This window comes from Lynx rufus, unplaced genomic scaffold (genome assembly GCF_022079265.1).
Source record: "Lynx rufus isolate CCGP_SWC_20201006 ecotype Redwood Valley unplaced genomic scaffold, mLynRuf1.p SCAF_11, whole genome shotgun sequence".
Lineage (NCBI taxonomy): Eukaryota > Metazoa > Chordata > Mammalia > Carnivora > Felidae > Lynx > Lynx rufus.
Genome location: NW_025814825.1, coordinates 54,620,051 through 54,637,806, shown reverse-complemented (window position 1 = coordinate 54,637,806; position 17,756 = coordinate 54,620,051). Strand labels below are relative to the sequence as shown.

At 49.1% G+C, this 17,756-nt stretch overlaps 1 protein-coding gene across 1 annotated transcript; it reads right to left on the bottom strand.

Moving 5' to 3' along the window:
• Positions 1-2,937: 2,937 nt before the first annotated feature.
• Positions 2,938-17,756, bottom strand: PNLIPRP1 (pancreatic lipase related protein 1). The gene is made up of 12 exons (XM_047072734.1): positions 17,708-17,756; positions 16,941-17,095; positions 16,295-16,420; positions 14,567-14,701; positions 13,060-13,168; positions 11,436-11,555; positions 11,213-11,332; positions 9,645-9,763; positions 8,776-8,905; positions 6,485-6,593; positions 5,672-5,839; positions 2,938-3,001 (listed from the first exon to the last, which is right to left on the bottom strand). Exons 1-12 carry the CDS (start codon positions 17,754-17,756, stop codon positions 2,938-2,940), a joined length of 1,404 nt encoding a protein of 467 aa, XP_046928690.1.

Here is a 17,756-nt window from a genome sequence, read left to right as displayed (position 1 = left end):
AGGGCTGGGCTGTGGCCTCCATTTTACAGATGAGGAAGCTGAGACCCAGAGAGGTAGAAACCGTGGGGCGCTCTGGTCGGTTGTGGGGAGGCACCAAATGTGGGGCATCCCCGTCGGGGGTCACAGGCGGTGAAAGAATTCACCCAAGGCAGAACAAAAGAGAAGTTTATCGAATACATTGCAAGGGAGAGACTGTCTGCCACGAGGTGGTGGGGAGGGGCCATGGTTATAGGGCAGAGTGAGGGATGATGGGGATCTATGGAATTTTCCCTTCTCTGGTGATCTCAGGAACTATGTCTGCTTGTAACTGGTCAGCGAGGGCCTGTGGCTGTTTCCGGGTGGGTCCCTTAATGAGCCTGTTTGCATTCAGCTTGGCTGTCACCGTGGGCCCTTTTGCCTGGATTTAATTTCCATTGCTGAAGCCTGTTGCCTAAAAGGGGTCTCTACAGAAACCGCTTTTTCAAGGTCGCCTGGCTTGACTGGGATCCTGAGTGCTAGCTCGGGGCCTTTTCCCTTGCTTCCAACCAGACTGATTGCCCCTCCGAGCTTTATGCTAATAAGCTGACTGTGAATATGGCATGTTTTCATTGCCCCCAGTGCACCACCTTTGTTATTTAAAAAATAAAACAAAAATAAACCCCCATCATACTGGTTCCATGTAGTCCCTGACATCTGGGGAGTGGACCAGATTTGGCCAGGCCGCGTGGACCCTGCAGGTGTACCCCCCCCCCGGGTAACTACAGAGAGCCCCAAACTCCTCATCTTCCCAGGGTGGAGCGTTTGGGTTGTGGATCTATGGGGCTGAACTTGGCCTCTCCCATGGTGTCAGGAAGTGGATGCTCCATAGCCACACTGATTAAGTGGCCAAAATACACAGCAGTGATCTTGGGACCCGCTGTTCTCTGCCTTCCTGGGAGTTTCCTCCAGCTGCGTATCTGACAACAAAGGGACATTGAGGAGAGAGCAGGGGCCCGGCCCCACGCCAGCCCAGGTCTCCATTAGCTGCCCCCCGGCCCCTGGAGCATGTGGCCACCACTGCACCTGCAGTTGGGATCCAGGTTACCCCAGGTCACCCTGGGACACCTGTGGCTCAGGGCAGTGCCTGGGCTGAGAGCTCACCATGTGGCCCACAGCGTTGGGATTCTCCCGAGCTGGCTTCCTCCCTCTGTGCTGCAAACTCCTCTGTTTCCTCTTTGTTTTTAAAATTACTTGCCCCAAGTCTTTGGCCATTTCTGTCCGTCTGGGGAGCAGGTGAAGCAGGCTGTCCTTGACCTGGGAGCAGGGCTTTGGTGGCCAACCACAAAGCCCACCCACTGTGTTATACCTGAGTTTCACTCGCCACCCTCCTAAAGTCCTCATCACTTCCTGTTGCATGGCTGCAGGACTGCCTCCTCCTAGTTGAGCCTGCAGTCTCAGGGGGTCGTCTTCCTGCAAGCCTGGGCCTAGAACCAACAACTCTCTGGAGCCCTCCCTATCTTGGTCCTCTGTCTCCTCGACCACCCTGTCCTGGGACGTGCCGACTTTTTAATCTATCAGGTGGCATGGTGGTGTTTATTTAGGCGCCGGGCTCCCTGCTACTGTGCACCCCTCCAAGGCTGAATCAAAGTCTTCCGCTTCCTGTGGCTCTAGAACCCGGTGCAGAGCTGGCGTTTGGGAGTATTTGTAGAGTCTGCATCCCACAGATTGAACTCTTCCACCAACATGGTGCTGCCTTGCTCAGGGCGTGGGTTTGTGGCCAGTGCTGGGCAGAACTGTGACGAAGGGGTCTCAGCCCCAGGCTTCGTTGTCTCGTGCTCGGTGCCCCCACCCGAGGTCCTGGGGGTCCTCCTACCACTGGAGTCATCTTTAACACCCCCCTCATTACCACCGTGGCTTGACCGCTCACCTTGTGCCCTCCCCTGTGAGACCCTGACTACAGTCACTCCAACATCTACTCTCAAGGAACAATCTGCGGTCCAGTCACATTCAAGTTTGAAGCTCAGTCACAGCTTGACGTGCCGCCAATGGTTAGGAACAGAGGCCAAGGCACAGAAACTGTCATGGTGGAATGTGAGGCCTGGTGGCCAAGAGGAGAGCCAGTCAGGGGAGGTGGTGGCTTTCCTGGTCCCGCAAAGTCCTCAGGGAATGATATTGGGGTAGGACACCCTGTCCTTCCAGGTGACCAACACCTGTGTGGGTGGGATTCGAGGCAAGGCCTGATTGGCTGAGGGCTCCCTGGTGGCCCTAGCTGATTGGATGACCGGAAAGTCCTTCCTCAGCGGGGGCCTGCACCAGGCGCTCCTCTCAGGAGCCATGCCTCCTCAGTGCTGAGCTCTGCCCTGAGATGATGCCCGCTGAGGTCCAGGAAGAGTGGGGGCCGGGAGCCTGTCAGTGCTCAGTAAATATGCCACCAGTGTCTCTGGCTGCTGGGGCACCTCACCAGGAGACAGGGCTCTATTGCCTGTTACCACAAAGAGGCCACGTCATAGCATGGTCTTTCCACGCTCCTTCAAGGTGATGACGGAGTCAGGGATGAGCTCTGGAACCAAAATCAGGGGAATGGACCCCCAGTCCCTAAAGGGATTCATTCCTTGCTTAAACAGCTACCTCCCCTCTCTAGGCCTCAGTTTCCTCATCTGTAAGACGAGGGGCAGAGCTAAAGGCTCTGCTGAGACCCCTGTACCTCATACTCCAGCTGTTCTATGCCGTCCCCTTAGGTGAGGAGAAGAGAATGAATGTGAGGACCAAGGAAGCTGGGAAACGGGGCGGGGGGGGTGTGTGGTCAGAAGTCAGTGGCAAGAAACCCAAATGTATGGAAATGCTCAGGGCTTATTTAAATGGCCTATTCCCAAGTGTCCCCAGCGGCGCCAGCTGACATCAGTGACAGACGTTCTGAGCAGATAGATGCATCAGTGGTTTTTATTGGTGTTAACGCAGTGACCGGACTGTGCCTGGACTTTAACAGGGCGTGAGGGTGAGGAGAACGTCTTCTCTCACAGTGCTTTCGCTGCAGAAGTTGTGCCTGCCGACAGAAATGAAAGCTTTGTAAGCATCGGGTAGCTTTACATGGAGTTTTAAGTTGTTAAGAAAAGATGATTGCCGATTTAGGATTCACACGGAATGAGGAAAACACTAGGGTCGTAGCTTCAACCGGTTACTGGAGAACTTGGGTTTCCCGTGAGACAGGTGGCTGGTGTCTGTGACAAGGTCCCCTGTCAGCTGTTGCTCAGAGTGGCCCTGGTCTCTGGGTCCTCAGTCCGACAGGACTGTGGGGGCATTGAGGCAGCAGCTAGAACTCTAACTGGCCTCTTTCTCCACAAGTCAGCATGGGTCCTCCTTGAGCACAGCCCATTGGTGTCCAGATGGGCTCACTCTTGACTGAGCCACTCTGTAGACTGGATTCAACCTTGTAACAGCTCCAGTAAACTGAGCTCTTACTACAGACAATGACACTGACTGATTCGCTTGTGCAAACTTCACCCTCACAACACATGTGTGAGGAAGTATTACTATGAGTCCTGCGTTATGGGAGAGGAAACTGAGGCACAGAGCGCTCTCAGTAAGTGGAAGAACCACGAGGCACATACAGGTATCTCTGATGCCATAGCCCACGTTGTCCATGGCAGAGTCACAGTTCAAATCTCCCTTGACTTGCCTTCTGCGCCTGAAGTCGGTCAGTGGCTCTTTCCCTTTGGGCTCCCCACTCCCTCCTTTCTAGGGGGGGACACGGGGCTCGTTACTTGAGTCTCTGAGTGTTGGGATCTTCATTTGTTGAAGAAGGCACAGTTCCCTCCCATGATCGCTGAGAATCCCATGTTAATAATGCAACATCTTATGACCATAAATGTGAAAAAGCTTTATAATTGATAAAAAAAAAATTGTAGATATAAGTGACTATCATTACTGTTGTTCCAAGAACCAAGTGCTTCTTGGATCTCGCTGCCTTTGAGCTCTGAGGCTTTGCCTGGTTTTACCTGTCGTCTTCACTGTGGTCTCTTTTGTATTTCACCTGTCTTGCTGCCCTAGCTCTATCTGCAATCATATTTCCTGTTCTCTGCCCCTCGAGCCCTGCCTGCCACCTGCAGTCTGGGATCGCCTGCCCCTCACACACCAAGCCCATCGCCCATGCTGGTTTTGATCTTCTTGTATTTTTAAAAATCTGATGTCCCAACATCTCGCTTCTCTTAAGGTGGATTTCCTCTGGGGTCAACAGACAGGGGAAGAAGGGACACGCAGGGGAAGAAGGGACACGCAAGCCACTGGAGGGTTCAGAAGGCAGCTAATGGCCTCGGGGCCTCAGGGGGGGCCTTGAATACAATCTGTTCCATTTCTAGAAAGTGCAGAAAGTCACAGCCTTTCCTCAGAAAACCTGGAAGGCACAATGTTCTGGCTGATTCGGTCTTGTGTGTGCTTTCCTTCTTCAAATCTACCTGTGAGTGTCTCATCTCCCTGGACCACTCCTCATTTTTAAGGTTCTAGCAATAGCATCTTCTTCTGACACATTTTTAACCACACAGTCCCAGGAGCCAGGCCCCAGGTCCATTTCCTGATGGGGCCCTGGGAACTGACTTTAAATTTTTTTTAATGTTTTTAATTATTTTTGAGACAGAGACAGAGCATGAGCAGGGGAGGGGCAGAGAGAGAGGGAGACAGAATCCAAAGCAGGCTTCAGGCTCCGAGCTATCAGCACAGAGCCTGACGCGGGGCTCGAACTCACGGACTGTGACATAATGACCTGAGCCAAAGCAGGACGCTTAACCGACTGAGCCATCCAGGTGCCCCTCTGGGAACTGACTTTAGAGGCTCACTGTCCTCCGAAGGAGGTGGGCAGGGAAGTGCTGGCCGCACCTGTGGCCTGCGGAAGTTTCTCCCCGCCGGCTTCCTCAGTGCTGTGCTCTCGCTGACAGATCTGTCTTATTCTGCTGACCGCCTGGCTGGGCCAGCCCCTCACAGGGATATGGAGGACCTCACAGGGGTCAGCCAGCCTGAGATGCAGCTGTGAACTCTGCCAACCCGCCCTCCCGGCCTGGGGGAGTCACATTCCCTGAGGCCCGAGTTTAGCAACCTCACTTAACCTCCCAAGCCTCAACACCATCAGTGACCAAGCTCCCACGATCCCCTTCCACAAAACCACTGCAGGAGGGTTCTGCTGACCGGAATTAGGGTCCTGGCCTTAGCTCTGCCCCACTCAGGTCACTACCCCCACATCCTCTGGCCGCCACAGCAAGTGACGCCGAAAGTCAGGATAAAGATTCCGCAAGTATTGTTAGCCCAGCTCTCTCTTGTCTTACTCAGATTTTATAACTTTTGCTGAAACTACTTTAGTTTTTGTTTATTATCCTGAAATTCAATGATCTTCCCTTCTTTATAATGTAGCTACTCTCTAGCCCATACTTATAACCTGATACTTTCAGAAACTATTTCTTTCTTCTCTTTCTCATTTTGCCCCCTTAGTTTTTCTCGAAGGCAGTGACCTGCATCTGTGTTCTTCTTCTCAGATAGGACTGAGAACACCCAACAGAAATGCTTTACCTCGTCTGTCAGTTGTTTGCCTACAAAGAAAAGGCCTCAGGTGGGTAGATTGTCTTGGCTTTTCTAGCTGAACGGTGACTGACTTTCTGGAGTGAGTTTCCGTTACGAACACCAATCTCTACCAACACCCTGAGGCACAAGCCAGCAAACATATACATACACTGTTTTCTCCTCTCCCTTTTGGACGGTGATCTTGGCTGCACCCACTTTGGGGAAGGTTGGGTTTATCACGTTGTTGTTCCAAAGAAACTTGACTTTCTCAATGGTTCCAATATCAAGCTTTGCATCAAACTGATTAGAATGGGTAGAGCCTGGTGTGAGAATCCCCCTTGAAATAAAGAAATAGAAACATTCCATGCATAGAAACAAGTTCTAATCACCAGATAAGACCATGCCACTCTTTTCTACTTGAGATTAATGAAATTATTTTTTTTTAAATTAGTTCTCAAATAAAGGATGGAGAAATGGAGAAGCCAGCAGCCTCAAACTATTGCTTGAATGTTGTTTTCTCAAACTCAAGTTAGTTTCTGCTCACAATGTTCTCATAGAAAACTATATAATTCCTTCATATTTTTTTTCTGGAAGAGTTATTTGTACAGTAATAAGTTATCCACTTAGTTTAACACAACATGCATGTGTTACTATGCTAATAAGGAAACATGACACCTGGGGGTAATATTATATATATATATATATATATATATATATATATGTGTGTGTGTGTGTATATATATTAAATATATATATATATTTAATCTATTTTTTAAAACAAACCTATCAAAAGAGAAAAAAACTATTGCCTGGATTTATAATTGAGAAAAGAAAATTGTCAGCAGAAGTCTGAAAGTCACTTTAATATATACAGCAAATAATTTAAAATTACTTGATAAAGAGAAGATAAACATTTCAGTGTGTGGATTTGAAGTCCGTGTATATCATCAAGTGAGATGCGGTGCTAAAAAAGGAAACTTACCTGATGACATCGAATTGGTGAGTGTTTCCCTTATTTCCAAACAAAGCAACTTTGACCTGACCAGTGGCTATTTTTCCAGACAGTGTTATAGAAACTCCGTATCTCCAGCCTGCACAGGGGATAGAAAAGATTTCAATTTATTCATGCGTAAAATAGTTGACCCAAATTTCAGAATCCTGTCATCCCTTACACCGAGGCATCAAAGTATAAGAAATCCTACTAATCTACAACTCAAATAGGCTATAAGGAGGGGTACGTACCTAGCGGTATTCCCTCTCCAGAGCTACACTGCCCAGTAAAGGGACATTACCCATAGGTGCTGCTTTAAGTTCACACTAAAGAAGATCAAAAATTAATTCCTGAGTCTTACTAGCCACATTTCTAGTGTTAAATTGCCACACGTGGCCACTGGCTACCGTTTTGGGCAACAGGGAGCATTTCCATCATTGCAGAAAGTTGTGTTGTATAACTCCGCTCGAGAGGGACCGCACTATGAGATAAGGTGAAAAGAGAAGGGACAAGGGCTTGTTCCCATGGTAGGAAAAGTAGCTCAAGAAAGTAGTCCTGTGAGAACCTCAAGAGCAGGGACTGTGCTGTACCTGCACATCCCCAGCGCCCCGGGCCGTGTCCGTCATAGAGCGGGGCTCAGCTGTTACCCAGATCTACCCCTGCAGTGCCGTGTCAGTGCCCGTGAGGACATCCTGCACACCTACACCCACACGCTCACTCACACACACACATGCGCAGATCCACATCTACACCCACACGCACGCACACATGTACACACGCATGTACTGAAACACACACACGTCATTTGCCTAGCTCCCACTCGTCCTTCACATCCCCGGGGATGCTGTCCCTGTTCCTTATTATCCTGAAATTCAATGATCTTCCCTTCTTTATAATGTAGCTACTCTGGGCAGGGCCAGGTCCTCGGTCCCAGGTTGCCAAGCAGCAAGTCGCCACGCCCAGCACACTGGGGCTGCGCGCTCGGTTTCCGCCTTCTCCCCTGGGCGATGCATTTCCTGCACAGAGCGTCTTGCTCATCCCTGCATCCCTAGTGTCCGCATAGTCTGTGGTTCCTACAGAAGTGTCAGTTGAGGAGTATGTGGCTTTCAAATGTTTAATTTGTCGTTTTAAAATATGGGCCAGCATTTCATGCATCACAACACTGGAAGGCTTGATTAACCATTGTCTTAAAATATGTATGCGAGTGTATATATATATATATATATGGTGATGAAGGTGTTCTATATCTGGATTGTGGAGGTGGTTACATGACAATTCATCTATCAAAACTCATAGAACTATATATACTACAAAGGGTGGATTTTGCTGTCTATCAATTGTACCTCAATAAACCTGACTTTAAAAACTAGATAAGGCATATATTGTATTTATGTCTTTATATAAAAGCAGTGACTTTGTAAAAAAATTTTTTTTAATGTTTACTTATTTTTGAGAGGGAGAGAGAGGCAGAACATGAGCAGGGGAGGGCCAGAGAGAGAGGGAGACACAGAATCTGAAACAGGCTCCAGGCTCTGAGCTGTCAGTACAGAGCCTGATGCAGGACTCGAACCCACAGACCATGAGATTGTGACCTGAGCCGAAGTCAAATGCCCAACTGACTGGGCCGCCCAGCCGCCCCAACACAGGGCCTTTTTTTAAAGTGCAACTTCTTAGGGAACAATCACAGGGAAGGTTGGCACAGAGTGGCCCAAATGTGCCCTATCTCTACCCTATGACCTAGACGAGTCAGCAGATTTTTGAAAGAAATCACTCCTTCCTGATTCCCGCCCACCCTCCACCAGAGACGGACCCCTACATGGGGCTTCGGGGACACAGGCACAGAGAAGGAGAAGTGGGGAGATAGGAACTGGACTTCTTAAAGGGCCCAGACCAGCAAAGAGCTGGTACCAAATAAATGTTTGATAAAGGAATAGAAGAAGTCGTGTGCATGACACAGCCTTAAAAAAAGAAAAGAACAGTGCACTGTGGAGTGGAAAGAATTCAGTGGTAAAAATTGCCACAGAGATGTGCAAGTCACGATTTCTCATGAATTGTGCTCCCATTCATTCCACTCATTTCATGGCATAGACACAGAAAGGAAGAAATGCAGGCTCTTTGTAAATCCTCAGCTGAGTCTTAAATGGGATAGTTTGGTAGATGTGGCCCTCTGCTAAGATGGTCAGGATGTGCTCACAAATACTCCAGGGGAGAGATAAGTCTTTCTTGTGTAATGGAAGCTAAACTTTCTCGACGTGGGTGAGAAGGGTCAAATTACAACTCACGAGCAAAATTGCTGGAGTCTCCTGTGTTCAGGAAGAATTTCTGTGGCTCGCCGCTCGTCCTGCCAGCAAATTTATCAGCATAGTGGCCCATCTGTGGGCAGCCTTCATCCGGGCAGGGGAAGCACTTGTTCTAAGAAGAGACAGATCAAGCCATAAGGTGTGAATTTGCCTTTTTATGACCCACACATCTGGGGGAGCACTTCTCCTACCGTCTGAGTTTCCTCGCTTGTAACAGGAAGGAGATTGGGAAAGAGGATTTCCAAATTTCCTTCACCAAGGCTGGGACTCCCAAGCCTCTTGCACATCACGATGGAAAATACTGATTCCTGGGCTCCAGGATAGGTCAATTACACCTTCCATCACGTGGTGTGCTGCTACGTGGTTAACAGCCAAACTCTGGGACAAAAAGCCCTGACTGTATGTAGCATTTGCCACTGCCTGTGGTATAAATCTGGCTGTGCCCAATTCCAGAGGCCCAACCCCCCAGCCTGGCATCTAGAACTCCAGCGTGCGCCTTTCCTTCTCTCTGGCATAGGACTTCTTCTCTCCTACGTTCTGCCGCCCTTGCTCTGCCCTGTTCTTCCTCCTAAATGCTATGCAGATTCAAACAATACCTTCTGCAGGAAAGTTTTCTAGATCATTGAAAGGATTATTCTGATTTCCCAGCGTCTTCCTCACCCACATGACTCATCTAGAATTTTAGTCACCTCCTGCCTAACCTTTTCTCCCCCTCTGCTTCACAGGATCATAAACTCTGAGGGCCCATGCAAAACGAGCAAGAGATGGTCAGAAACTGGTGAGAGGGTGCTGCAAATCCCAAACATAGCGGACAACCGTCCCACCGAGGGACTCAAGGGATAATAGCTTACAGACTCAAAGGCCTTGTAGGAAGCGCAGGGGTAGGAAGCGAACCCATCAGGGTTGAGGATGCTCTCCGAGTAATACTTGTAACTTCTCAGGTGATTGCAAGCCACAAAATCCCGAGTCCCTGGGGAAACAAATGAGGACGTCTACATACGTGGTCTGGGGAGCTGACGGCTTCTGTCTCTCCAAGGGGAGAGGTTCCAAAGTGGGGCCATACTTGGAGACAGGTAAGATCGGGCCAACTTAAGGTAAGTCCAAAATAAATGCCAGTGAACACAGAGAGGCTGCTTTCTGTGAGCGAGGCAGTGTTCCGAGTCCTTTACGTGCGTTGTTCCTGTGAACAATGCCTTTCTAGGTGGTAGGTACCAGACCATTTCTAAGTACGGGCGATACACAGATTACAGCCTCAGATGTACGGATTGCAGCCAGTAAGTGGCAGAACTGGTAATTAAACCCAAGCCCGTCTGGTGCTTGAGCCTATGCTGCTAACCATTGTGCCTTCCTGTGTCCCAGGCACTAGGCTAGAGGTCCTTGAAGACACAGCCAGATGTGAGGTGACCTCCTAGACATGATGAAACCAGAGCACGGACATTTTCATGCTGTGTTTAGGCAAATAACACGGAGGCTCGGGTCGCTTGAGTTGGCTCTTTTTTTTTCTTTCTTAATAACTTTCCTTGGCCCCCACAGCTCCTGCCAGGTGACAGAGGTCACAGTATACCTTCTAGATATGACCCAAACTTGCTTGGCTATGACTGAGAGAGAGTTTGGGCTACCCTTTCCATGGAAACTCTCATAAGAGACAAACACATACATCTGCATTCTTAATGTTTGCTTCGATGTCATACATCCCTGCCATTTTGATCGAATTCAGTAAGAATCTTTACTCGTTAGATTTGGTCAGACCACTAACAGTTTAAACCTGTGTGGTTCCAAGTGATGAGCTGGGCTGAAAAATTCACTTCTACGTTGTCCTTTTCACCTCATCAGACCCAAAATCTGTCGCTGAAGGATGACCTTCAGCCCAGGTGTGCTCCATCAATGGTGAAGAAGAACCCCAAATAGACTCTCTCTGCTTTACCTTTCCTACCAGTGACTGTTTCTCATCCTGACCCAACATACAGGGGTGGTGACTCTCATTGGGCAAATGGCTCTGCCGTGGAAATGATCGGGGAGCATTGTCATTTTGGCTACGGTATTGAGCAATACTGTACGTGAACTGGAGCCGTATCATTGACTCCCAAGGGGGGACTGGCAGAAAAATTCTCTTAGGATGTTTACTTTCATGGCATGTCTTGTCTTTGTTAGGTAGCTGCCAACTGACTGGTGGAGTTACGGCTTTGAGCAATTTTGTCGTTCTTTGTGGCTTGCACAGTCCAGGACACCCACGACGGTGTTTTAAGGAAGTGCAAAACCAGTAGAGCGGAGATACCACAAGTAGTCTGTAGCTATATTTTTTCAGAAATAAGGTCTAGAAGGAGAAATTGTTTTAAAGAGCAGTTTCATTTTTGAGATTTGCTCTGGGAAGATACTGCTCCCCCCAGGGAAGTGATGCCTCGCTCTGCTCTGGCTTTACCTTCCCAGATGCCATCGAGGTCCACGATCTGTGACAGGGCATTCTTCTTGCATCCTGGCATTTCCTCCCCTCCGTTGGGGAAGAAGTCGAGGTGACCTAACAGCTGTTTTGTTCCAAAACCTGAAACGTTTGGAATAGCAATGAGTTCTTCATAATGCAGGGTTATGCATCTTGGTTACAACACAACTGCGCATGCTTGCAGCTAAAGCGTCACTGGGCTCACCCAGGAATGGGATCAGGGGTGCTGCATCTGTATGGATCACATCGACAAAGTCAGCATCAGAGGGATCGAGCCGAACCTCTTCAGGAGTACCCTGGAAGCTTGCTTCTACAGGATCCAACCCTAAAAGAGATGATCAGTGCTGCAGAATAGTAGGCCTGGCTGTAGGTGCCAGCAGGACCAAGGCGTACAGTTGCTCAGGCTGTGCATTGCTCAACTCGAGGGGTGCCATACTCTGAAGTCATGCAGTGCCATGGCCCTGCATATTGAATACGGGGACCTAGAGTTTCAACGTTGCTCATTAGAGAAGGGCTCCAGTGGCGTGGATAAAGAAGGGTAGGTAAGCTAAGAGATTTAAATTTGTCTGACCAAGGATTCTTTTTCACATTATTTTCTCCTATGTACTTGGCAGATCTTTCTTCTTTAACATTCTTTTTCCTCTTCTCAAGTTTGAAGAAAAAAGGGATAGAGTAGCATGATATCATATTTATGAACACAGATTCTGGAACTAGGCAGCCTGACTCTAAATTCCTACTCAGCTATTTCTTGGGCAAGTTGCATGACCTTGGGCGAGTTGCTCAACCTATTTCTTGTGCCTCAGTTCCCCCGTTTATAAAATCTGGGTAATGATATGGTTACAATAAGATGAAATGAGATATAGCTTTTAGCACAGTGGCTGGCATACCATCATGAGTGTATCAGTAAAATATTGATTACTATTATTTCCTCCTGACTATACTTCCTTCCTGGCAGGGCTCCTGAATTTGTCAATAGTTCTTTGAAGGTTTGGGCAGAGCAGCTGGCCAGAAAAGCCCCGGGCATAACTGTCTGTTGAAAATGAAAGGGAGAGCTCTTAGACAACAGAGGCCTTCTCGAGCCACGCGGCAGTCGAACTGGGTTAGAATCTCAGCCCCACCACTCATTTATTGCGTGATTTAGGGCAAGTTATCCAGTTTCCTGAGCCTGTTTCTTCAGTTCTGGGGATTCAGTGAAGAAATGTAAGGCACTTTACATAGTATTTGGGCTAAGCAAGCACTTAATCTATGCTTACTATAATAATAATCATAGCATTACATTATTATGATTCTGTTATATAATGTATGTTGTTGTCGTTGTTGTTGTTACAAAGTGAAGGCTTTGCTTGGCTTGCAAGAGTGATCTGCACCACTGGTGGCTGGGTTTCTCCTACCAATAGAGGCTCTGGAAGCATGATTTTCATGTTCCACTCTGCCTTTGAGTTCAAAGAGAAGGGGGAAGGGAATAACAGTGTGCATTCTTAATTACATTTGCACACGCTCACATGGGCCTTCGTCTCCATTTTCCTGGCTGCCCAGTCCTGCTGAACGACCCACACTGCCAAGAAACATGGATCTAAGGAGGAGGAATGGAGACAGACAGGAGAAGCAAGGGGAAGCAAAGGGGGGTGAACAAAAGCATCACCTCCCCTTCCAGAAAGATGGGGTTCCTGGGGGCTTCCTAGGGGCTTCCTGGGGGCTTCCTAAAATGTTCTGTGCAGAGCATTTTGGGGACAGACTACTTCGGGCCAGCTTCTGGCTGGTCGGCAGGCTTGCACCACGTTCTGGGGTCTCTGGGGACAAAACCCGGGGCCCTGCCCCTTGGGCCTTACCTGTAATTCTGCCCAGGCCTGGAGTCCTGCTCCCAGCCTCTCCCGCCACGTGGGCTCCCAGGCTGTGGCCGATGAGGTGGACTTGGGAAGGAGAGTAGCTATAGTTTGTCTGGAGAGGGAAGAGTGCATTTTCAGGACATTTTTGTGCGGTGGTGTTTTGTTTTGTTTTGTTTTGTTTTACATGTGTGGTTTTTGTAACACGTAAACCTAATGTCGTTACCCCTCTGTTGAAAACCTTCTGTGGCTCCCACTGCCCTCAGGATCAAGCCCAAATTCATTACGAGGGTTTCAGAACTTTCCTGACTCAACACCCATTTTTCTAGATTCTTCTCTAGCCAAACCCTATGCAGGATTTCCGGGCCCTCGGATACATCATATTCCCTCATCTGTGGGTCTGATGATGTTGCTGTCCACTCCCCAACCACTTGTCCAGCTCACATGACACAGCCTAGCCACCAGCTCTCAACTTAGATGTCTCTCCCCGGGAGACATCCTTCATCACGCCCCCAGTCCCCCAGCCCGGATTAAACGGTGCCCCCGCATGTGCTCCCAATTAAGCCCTATAGTCCCCCCATTAGAACCCTGACCATCCTCTACTCTCGTTTCAAGTGTTCACCATGAGCTCCTCCAGGGCCTGGGACCTCACCGTCCTCTTGACCTCTTAGCAGAGTTCCTGACACTGTGCCCCCCAAATATTGGATGAATAAATGGCATACAGCTATGAGTGTTTGCACGTGTAGGTCTCAGAGACGTTCGCCCATGTATACTCGTTGATCTTCAGAACCTCTAGGACAAACATCACAGGTTTTAATTTCTGCAGGGGTGCAGAAGTAGTTAGAACCGATCGGTTCTTTTGTGGACCCTTTCACTATAAGACAGAAACAGCTCGGGCCTTTATCTGGGATAGAATATAGGGTCATGAAGAGTTAGCGACTTCACCGAAAGAATTCAAGACTCCAAGTTAGCCAGAATGAAAGACCCGGGTAGGAAGAAACAGCTGAATTGACGGTGGCAAACGAAATTCTCTGCCATCAACAGGGCCACCAACAGGGCCGTGGCGTTGGTACCTGCCAATCGCACCTGCTGCCCTCGGGTTCCATTTGGTGCTCCTTGCGAATGCCTTGTTTGCCCCACACAGAGACCACCCGGTGTAGTGGGGGGCCCCTGGCACTAGACAGCTCTTGTATTCCCCTGTGCTATGATTCTGGGGGACAAACTCCTTGACCTCTCTGGGCCTTAGTTTTCACATCTGTCAATGGAAGATGTTCATAAACATCCTTAGTTTTCACATCTGTCAACGGAAGATGCCTCCTAAGTGTTAGCTCTTACTGATTTTTCTTCCACTGCCGTGTCCTTATTAAGGCAAATTTCAGCGTTTTAGAAGTGAGATTCCGAGACAAATACAATTCTATTTCTTGTCAAAAGCTATAACTCTCAGCTGCATCTTTAGCCGACAGAGACCCGGGGGCGCCGCCTGCCTCCCCAGCAGCCCGGCCGGCGGACTCACCGAGAGCATGTTGATCATCTGGGCCACCTGGGCACCCACCACCCGCACGTTGTTGGCGGCCTGTGTGTACGTGGTCTGGGAGCCTTTCTTCCAGTCCACGCAGATGCAGTTCACCTCCTCCACCGCGAACATGTTCTGGTGTTGGAAAGACACCAGGATGTTATCATCGGGGCGCGCAAAACCCCGTCTAGCCAGGGCTCCGCAATGGTCACTCACAGTTACTACTGGTCGTTCTGTGTTTTCCTCGCTGGGGCGCTGAGACAAACTGGGCTTTGTTAGGAACCTTGTTGTCGATTAGGAGTCATCCCTCAGGGTAAAGGCGATGGGCAAGGCAAACCTATTCCCTCTCTAGCTTGCAGGTTAATTCAAAGCTGGCCACTCTCTGGTTTTCTTTGACCAAATTCGGTAAAGTTGATTAGGTATGTGGGGGAGCAACTGCATCCTTAGAAGAGCCCTGTTTTGAAGAGGAAAGGTCTCCAGTGCCCTCTCTGATGGCCAGTGTCCAAATGACCTTGTGGATTTGACCTCCAGCCCTCCTCTTGGCCTCTTGACATCCCTGCCAATAACCGGACTTGCCTTCACCCCTGCCTGCTGGGTATTTACTAAGCGTCTACAGTCAGGACAGCACAGTATTTCATGGAGGAAACACACACCGCAGATATTTGAAAAATAAAACTGCAGCTGACTTAAAAAGAGATTGAAGAATTCTGAAAACTTCTAGGAGGTCAAGGAAATGGATGGCGCCTTAGACATTCTGCCAGGTAGTACATAGGCCAGCTTGAGTTGAAAACGGTTCTATAAATTTAAAGCCCACTTCAAATTTGTCACATCTATGATACTAATATGTGTGATCACGCACACAGAGATACCAAGAGTTTTTTCTCAGGACCTTTATTTTTAAAACAACCCTGAGGAATCTCTTACAGCCCTGAGGAATTTGGAGTATAAACTGTATCTTACACTGTAAGATACAGTTTATAGTTGTTCTGATGGGACAGAAGAGTTAAATGCCTGGCAAATCAAGGCCAAATGCAGAATGACTTTAATTTTCTAGGTTTGTAACTTCTCCCGTTGACAAGATAAGTCAGAATTATTAATGTGTGTGTGGAGGACAGGCTGCTCGGGTAAACTCTTAGGCATCAGAAAAATGGATGGAATCAGTGTCTATGTAAAAAGAAAGGGTGACGGTGTATTATTATGTGTTTGTGTGTGTATGCCTGTGCACGTGTGTGTGCGTGTGTGTGCACGTGCGTGTTCTTCTGTTGTCTGTCCTTCTAGCCAATAGACGCTATGTTACATATAGTTTTGACACTTTCTATTCTGTAATTCGGTCTCCTGGTGCACCTTAGTTCTCCATTTCCCAAATAAATGGTTGTAGCAACACATCATCGCAGGGACGTGGGAGAGACTTGGACAAAAAGAACACAATCCCTCATGCGCAGGAACACAAAGTGCCCTCACTCAAAACGGAAGCAGACCTTTGGCTTTGATTTAGCCAGAAATAAGATGGTGCAGGTGTTTGCCCACATAGCCAAGGCCACTGCTCCAGGCTACAGATGTCGTCCGGAAATGTGGACGTGAATTCTTACTATCGTAAACAGAATCATTTTACTTGCCTGAAGTTAACTTGTGTGTAGGGATTTCCTGTCTCCAAGCTTATCTACTGTGCTTTCTGGAAGGCTTGCTGCCGGGGACAGGGCAGACCATGGGGCTGGGAGCCGGCCCTACCTTGCACATCTCCAGAAGCCAGTTCTCTTCTCCCTTGTCTATGAAGCCGTGGATGATGAACCGGGTCTTCCTGTTTGTTTGAAAATTTGATGCTTCAATTGTTGACGGGTCAGAGGGAAGGAGAGTCTGTGACAAAAGCAGAAAGGGGTTGCATGTTTTTGTAGCCTGGCCATTCAGGCCTGCCTCTCCTTCTCCATTTCTGCTTGTTCTGATGCCTTAATCTTTCAAACCTTAGCACAAAAGCCACCTCTTCCAGGAAGCCCACCCTGACTCTCATTTTCCTGCCTGCACTGATCACTCCGACCCCGGCCAGTCAGGAATTACTGTCTCCACTGGGGCTGAATCGTAGCCCACAATCTTACCTCCACAGGGTTCTTGGTAGATGGGAAGCTTTGCCCCAGACCAGAATCACATAACCAGTTAGAGGTTCCGGCAAATGTGAACCATTCATTCATTGGAGCCAACATTTTACAGAAAACCTACTCTGTGTGGGTCTGGCTAGGCCTGGAGGGCGGGGGCAGCTGGAGGGATAAAGTGGGACAGAGCATGGTGGAGGGGGAGGGGACAGACACAAGAACCTTCTAGTCTGCGGGGTGGGCACAACCCCTCTCCCAGTCACAATGATGTTGAAACGACAAAGTCTCACCTGAAAGCTGTTTGGGTTCTCATTGGTGTAGAGCAGGAAGCGGGTGCCGATTTTCTCGGGGCTCCAGGGGAGAACTTTCAGGGGCCTGGCTGCAGTCCCGGCCCAGGGCTCCGAGTCGGAGAAGCACCCGATATGTTCATAGCAAATTTCCTTTGCTGTAGAGAAAGGACGAATGTGCTCACGGCTTAGCTCCCCAGGCTGGGCTCCGGGGTGGGAGGGTGGGGGGTGTGGTGTTTCAGCTTCTCAGGTCCTCACTGCTCTGCCCGGAGACAGTCTGAAGAATGGAGACACCCTGCCTCTCCCCACCCACTCTCTCCTTACCCCCAGTGCCACCTTCTGGTCAGCCATAGAGTCACCAGCTATGCCGCCGCTTAGAACCACCATCAAAACTTAGAAGTTCTGTGTCCCATCCCCAGCTCTTCAGATACACTTATTCGACTAACGTGATAACACGCACTGATAAGTCAATCTGTTAACCCAGGCAGGTGTTTAATGCTTTACCTACGAGAGTCTAGTCTAAAGTACCTGGATGTGAAGACAGGCCGGTGGAGAGATGCTCTGAAGTGGGGTCCCCTCAAACTGCCTTGTCTCCCAGGCAGAGTGTTGACCACCTCCACCCCCACCCCGCCCCCACCCCCGACCCCACAGCTCTCTGGACCCTCAGAGTTGTCTGGAACCACTCACTGCCGTGGGTAAGGCTTTCTCTGGCCGGTGCTGAGATGCTGCATTTAAGCCCTTCCCGTGGGGCAGGTGTGATGGTTTCCTACCTGTGACTGCTCCCAGCAGCAAAAGTGCGACTGTCCACATGTTCACCAT

Bases quoted from the DNA above. Each gene is read 5' to 3' on its own strand.
- PNLIPRP1 (XM_047072734.1), bottom strand. From the start codon at position 17,756: ATGGTGAACATGTGGACAGTCGCACTTTTGCTGCTGGGAGCAGTCACA. The intron at 14,702-16,294 runs GTAGGGCCGGCT...TTCCAACACCAG, and splicing joins GGCTTCTGGAGATGTGCAAG to AACATGTTCGCGGTGGAGGA. The intron at 11,556-13,059 runs GTAAGGCCCAAG...CATCTCTTTTAG, and splicing joins AGGCCTGGGCAGAATTACAG to GGTTGGATCCTGTAGAAGCA.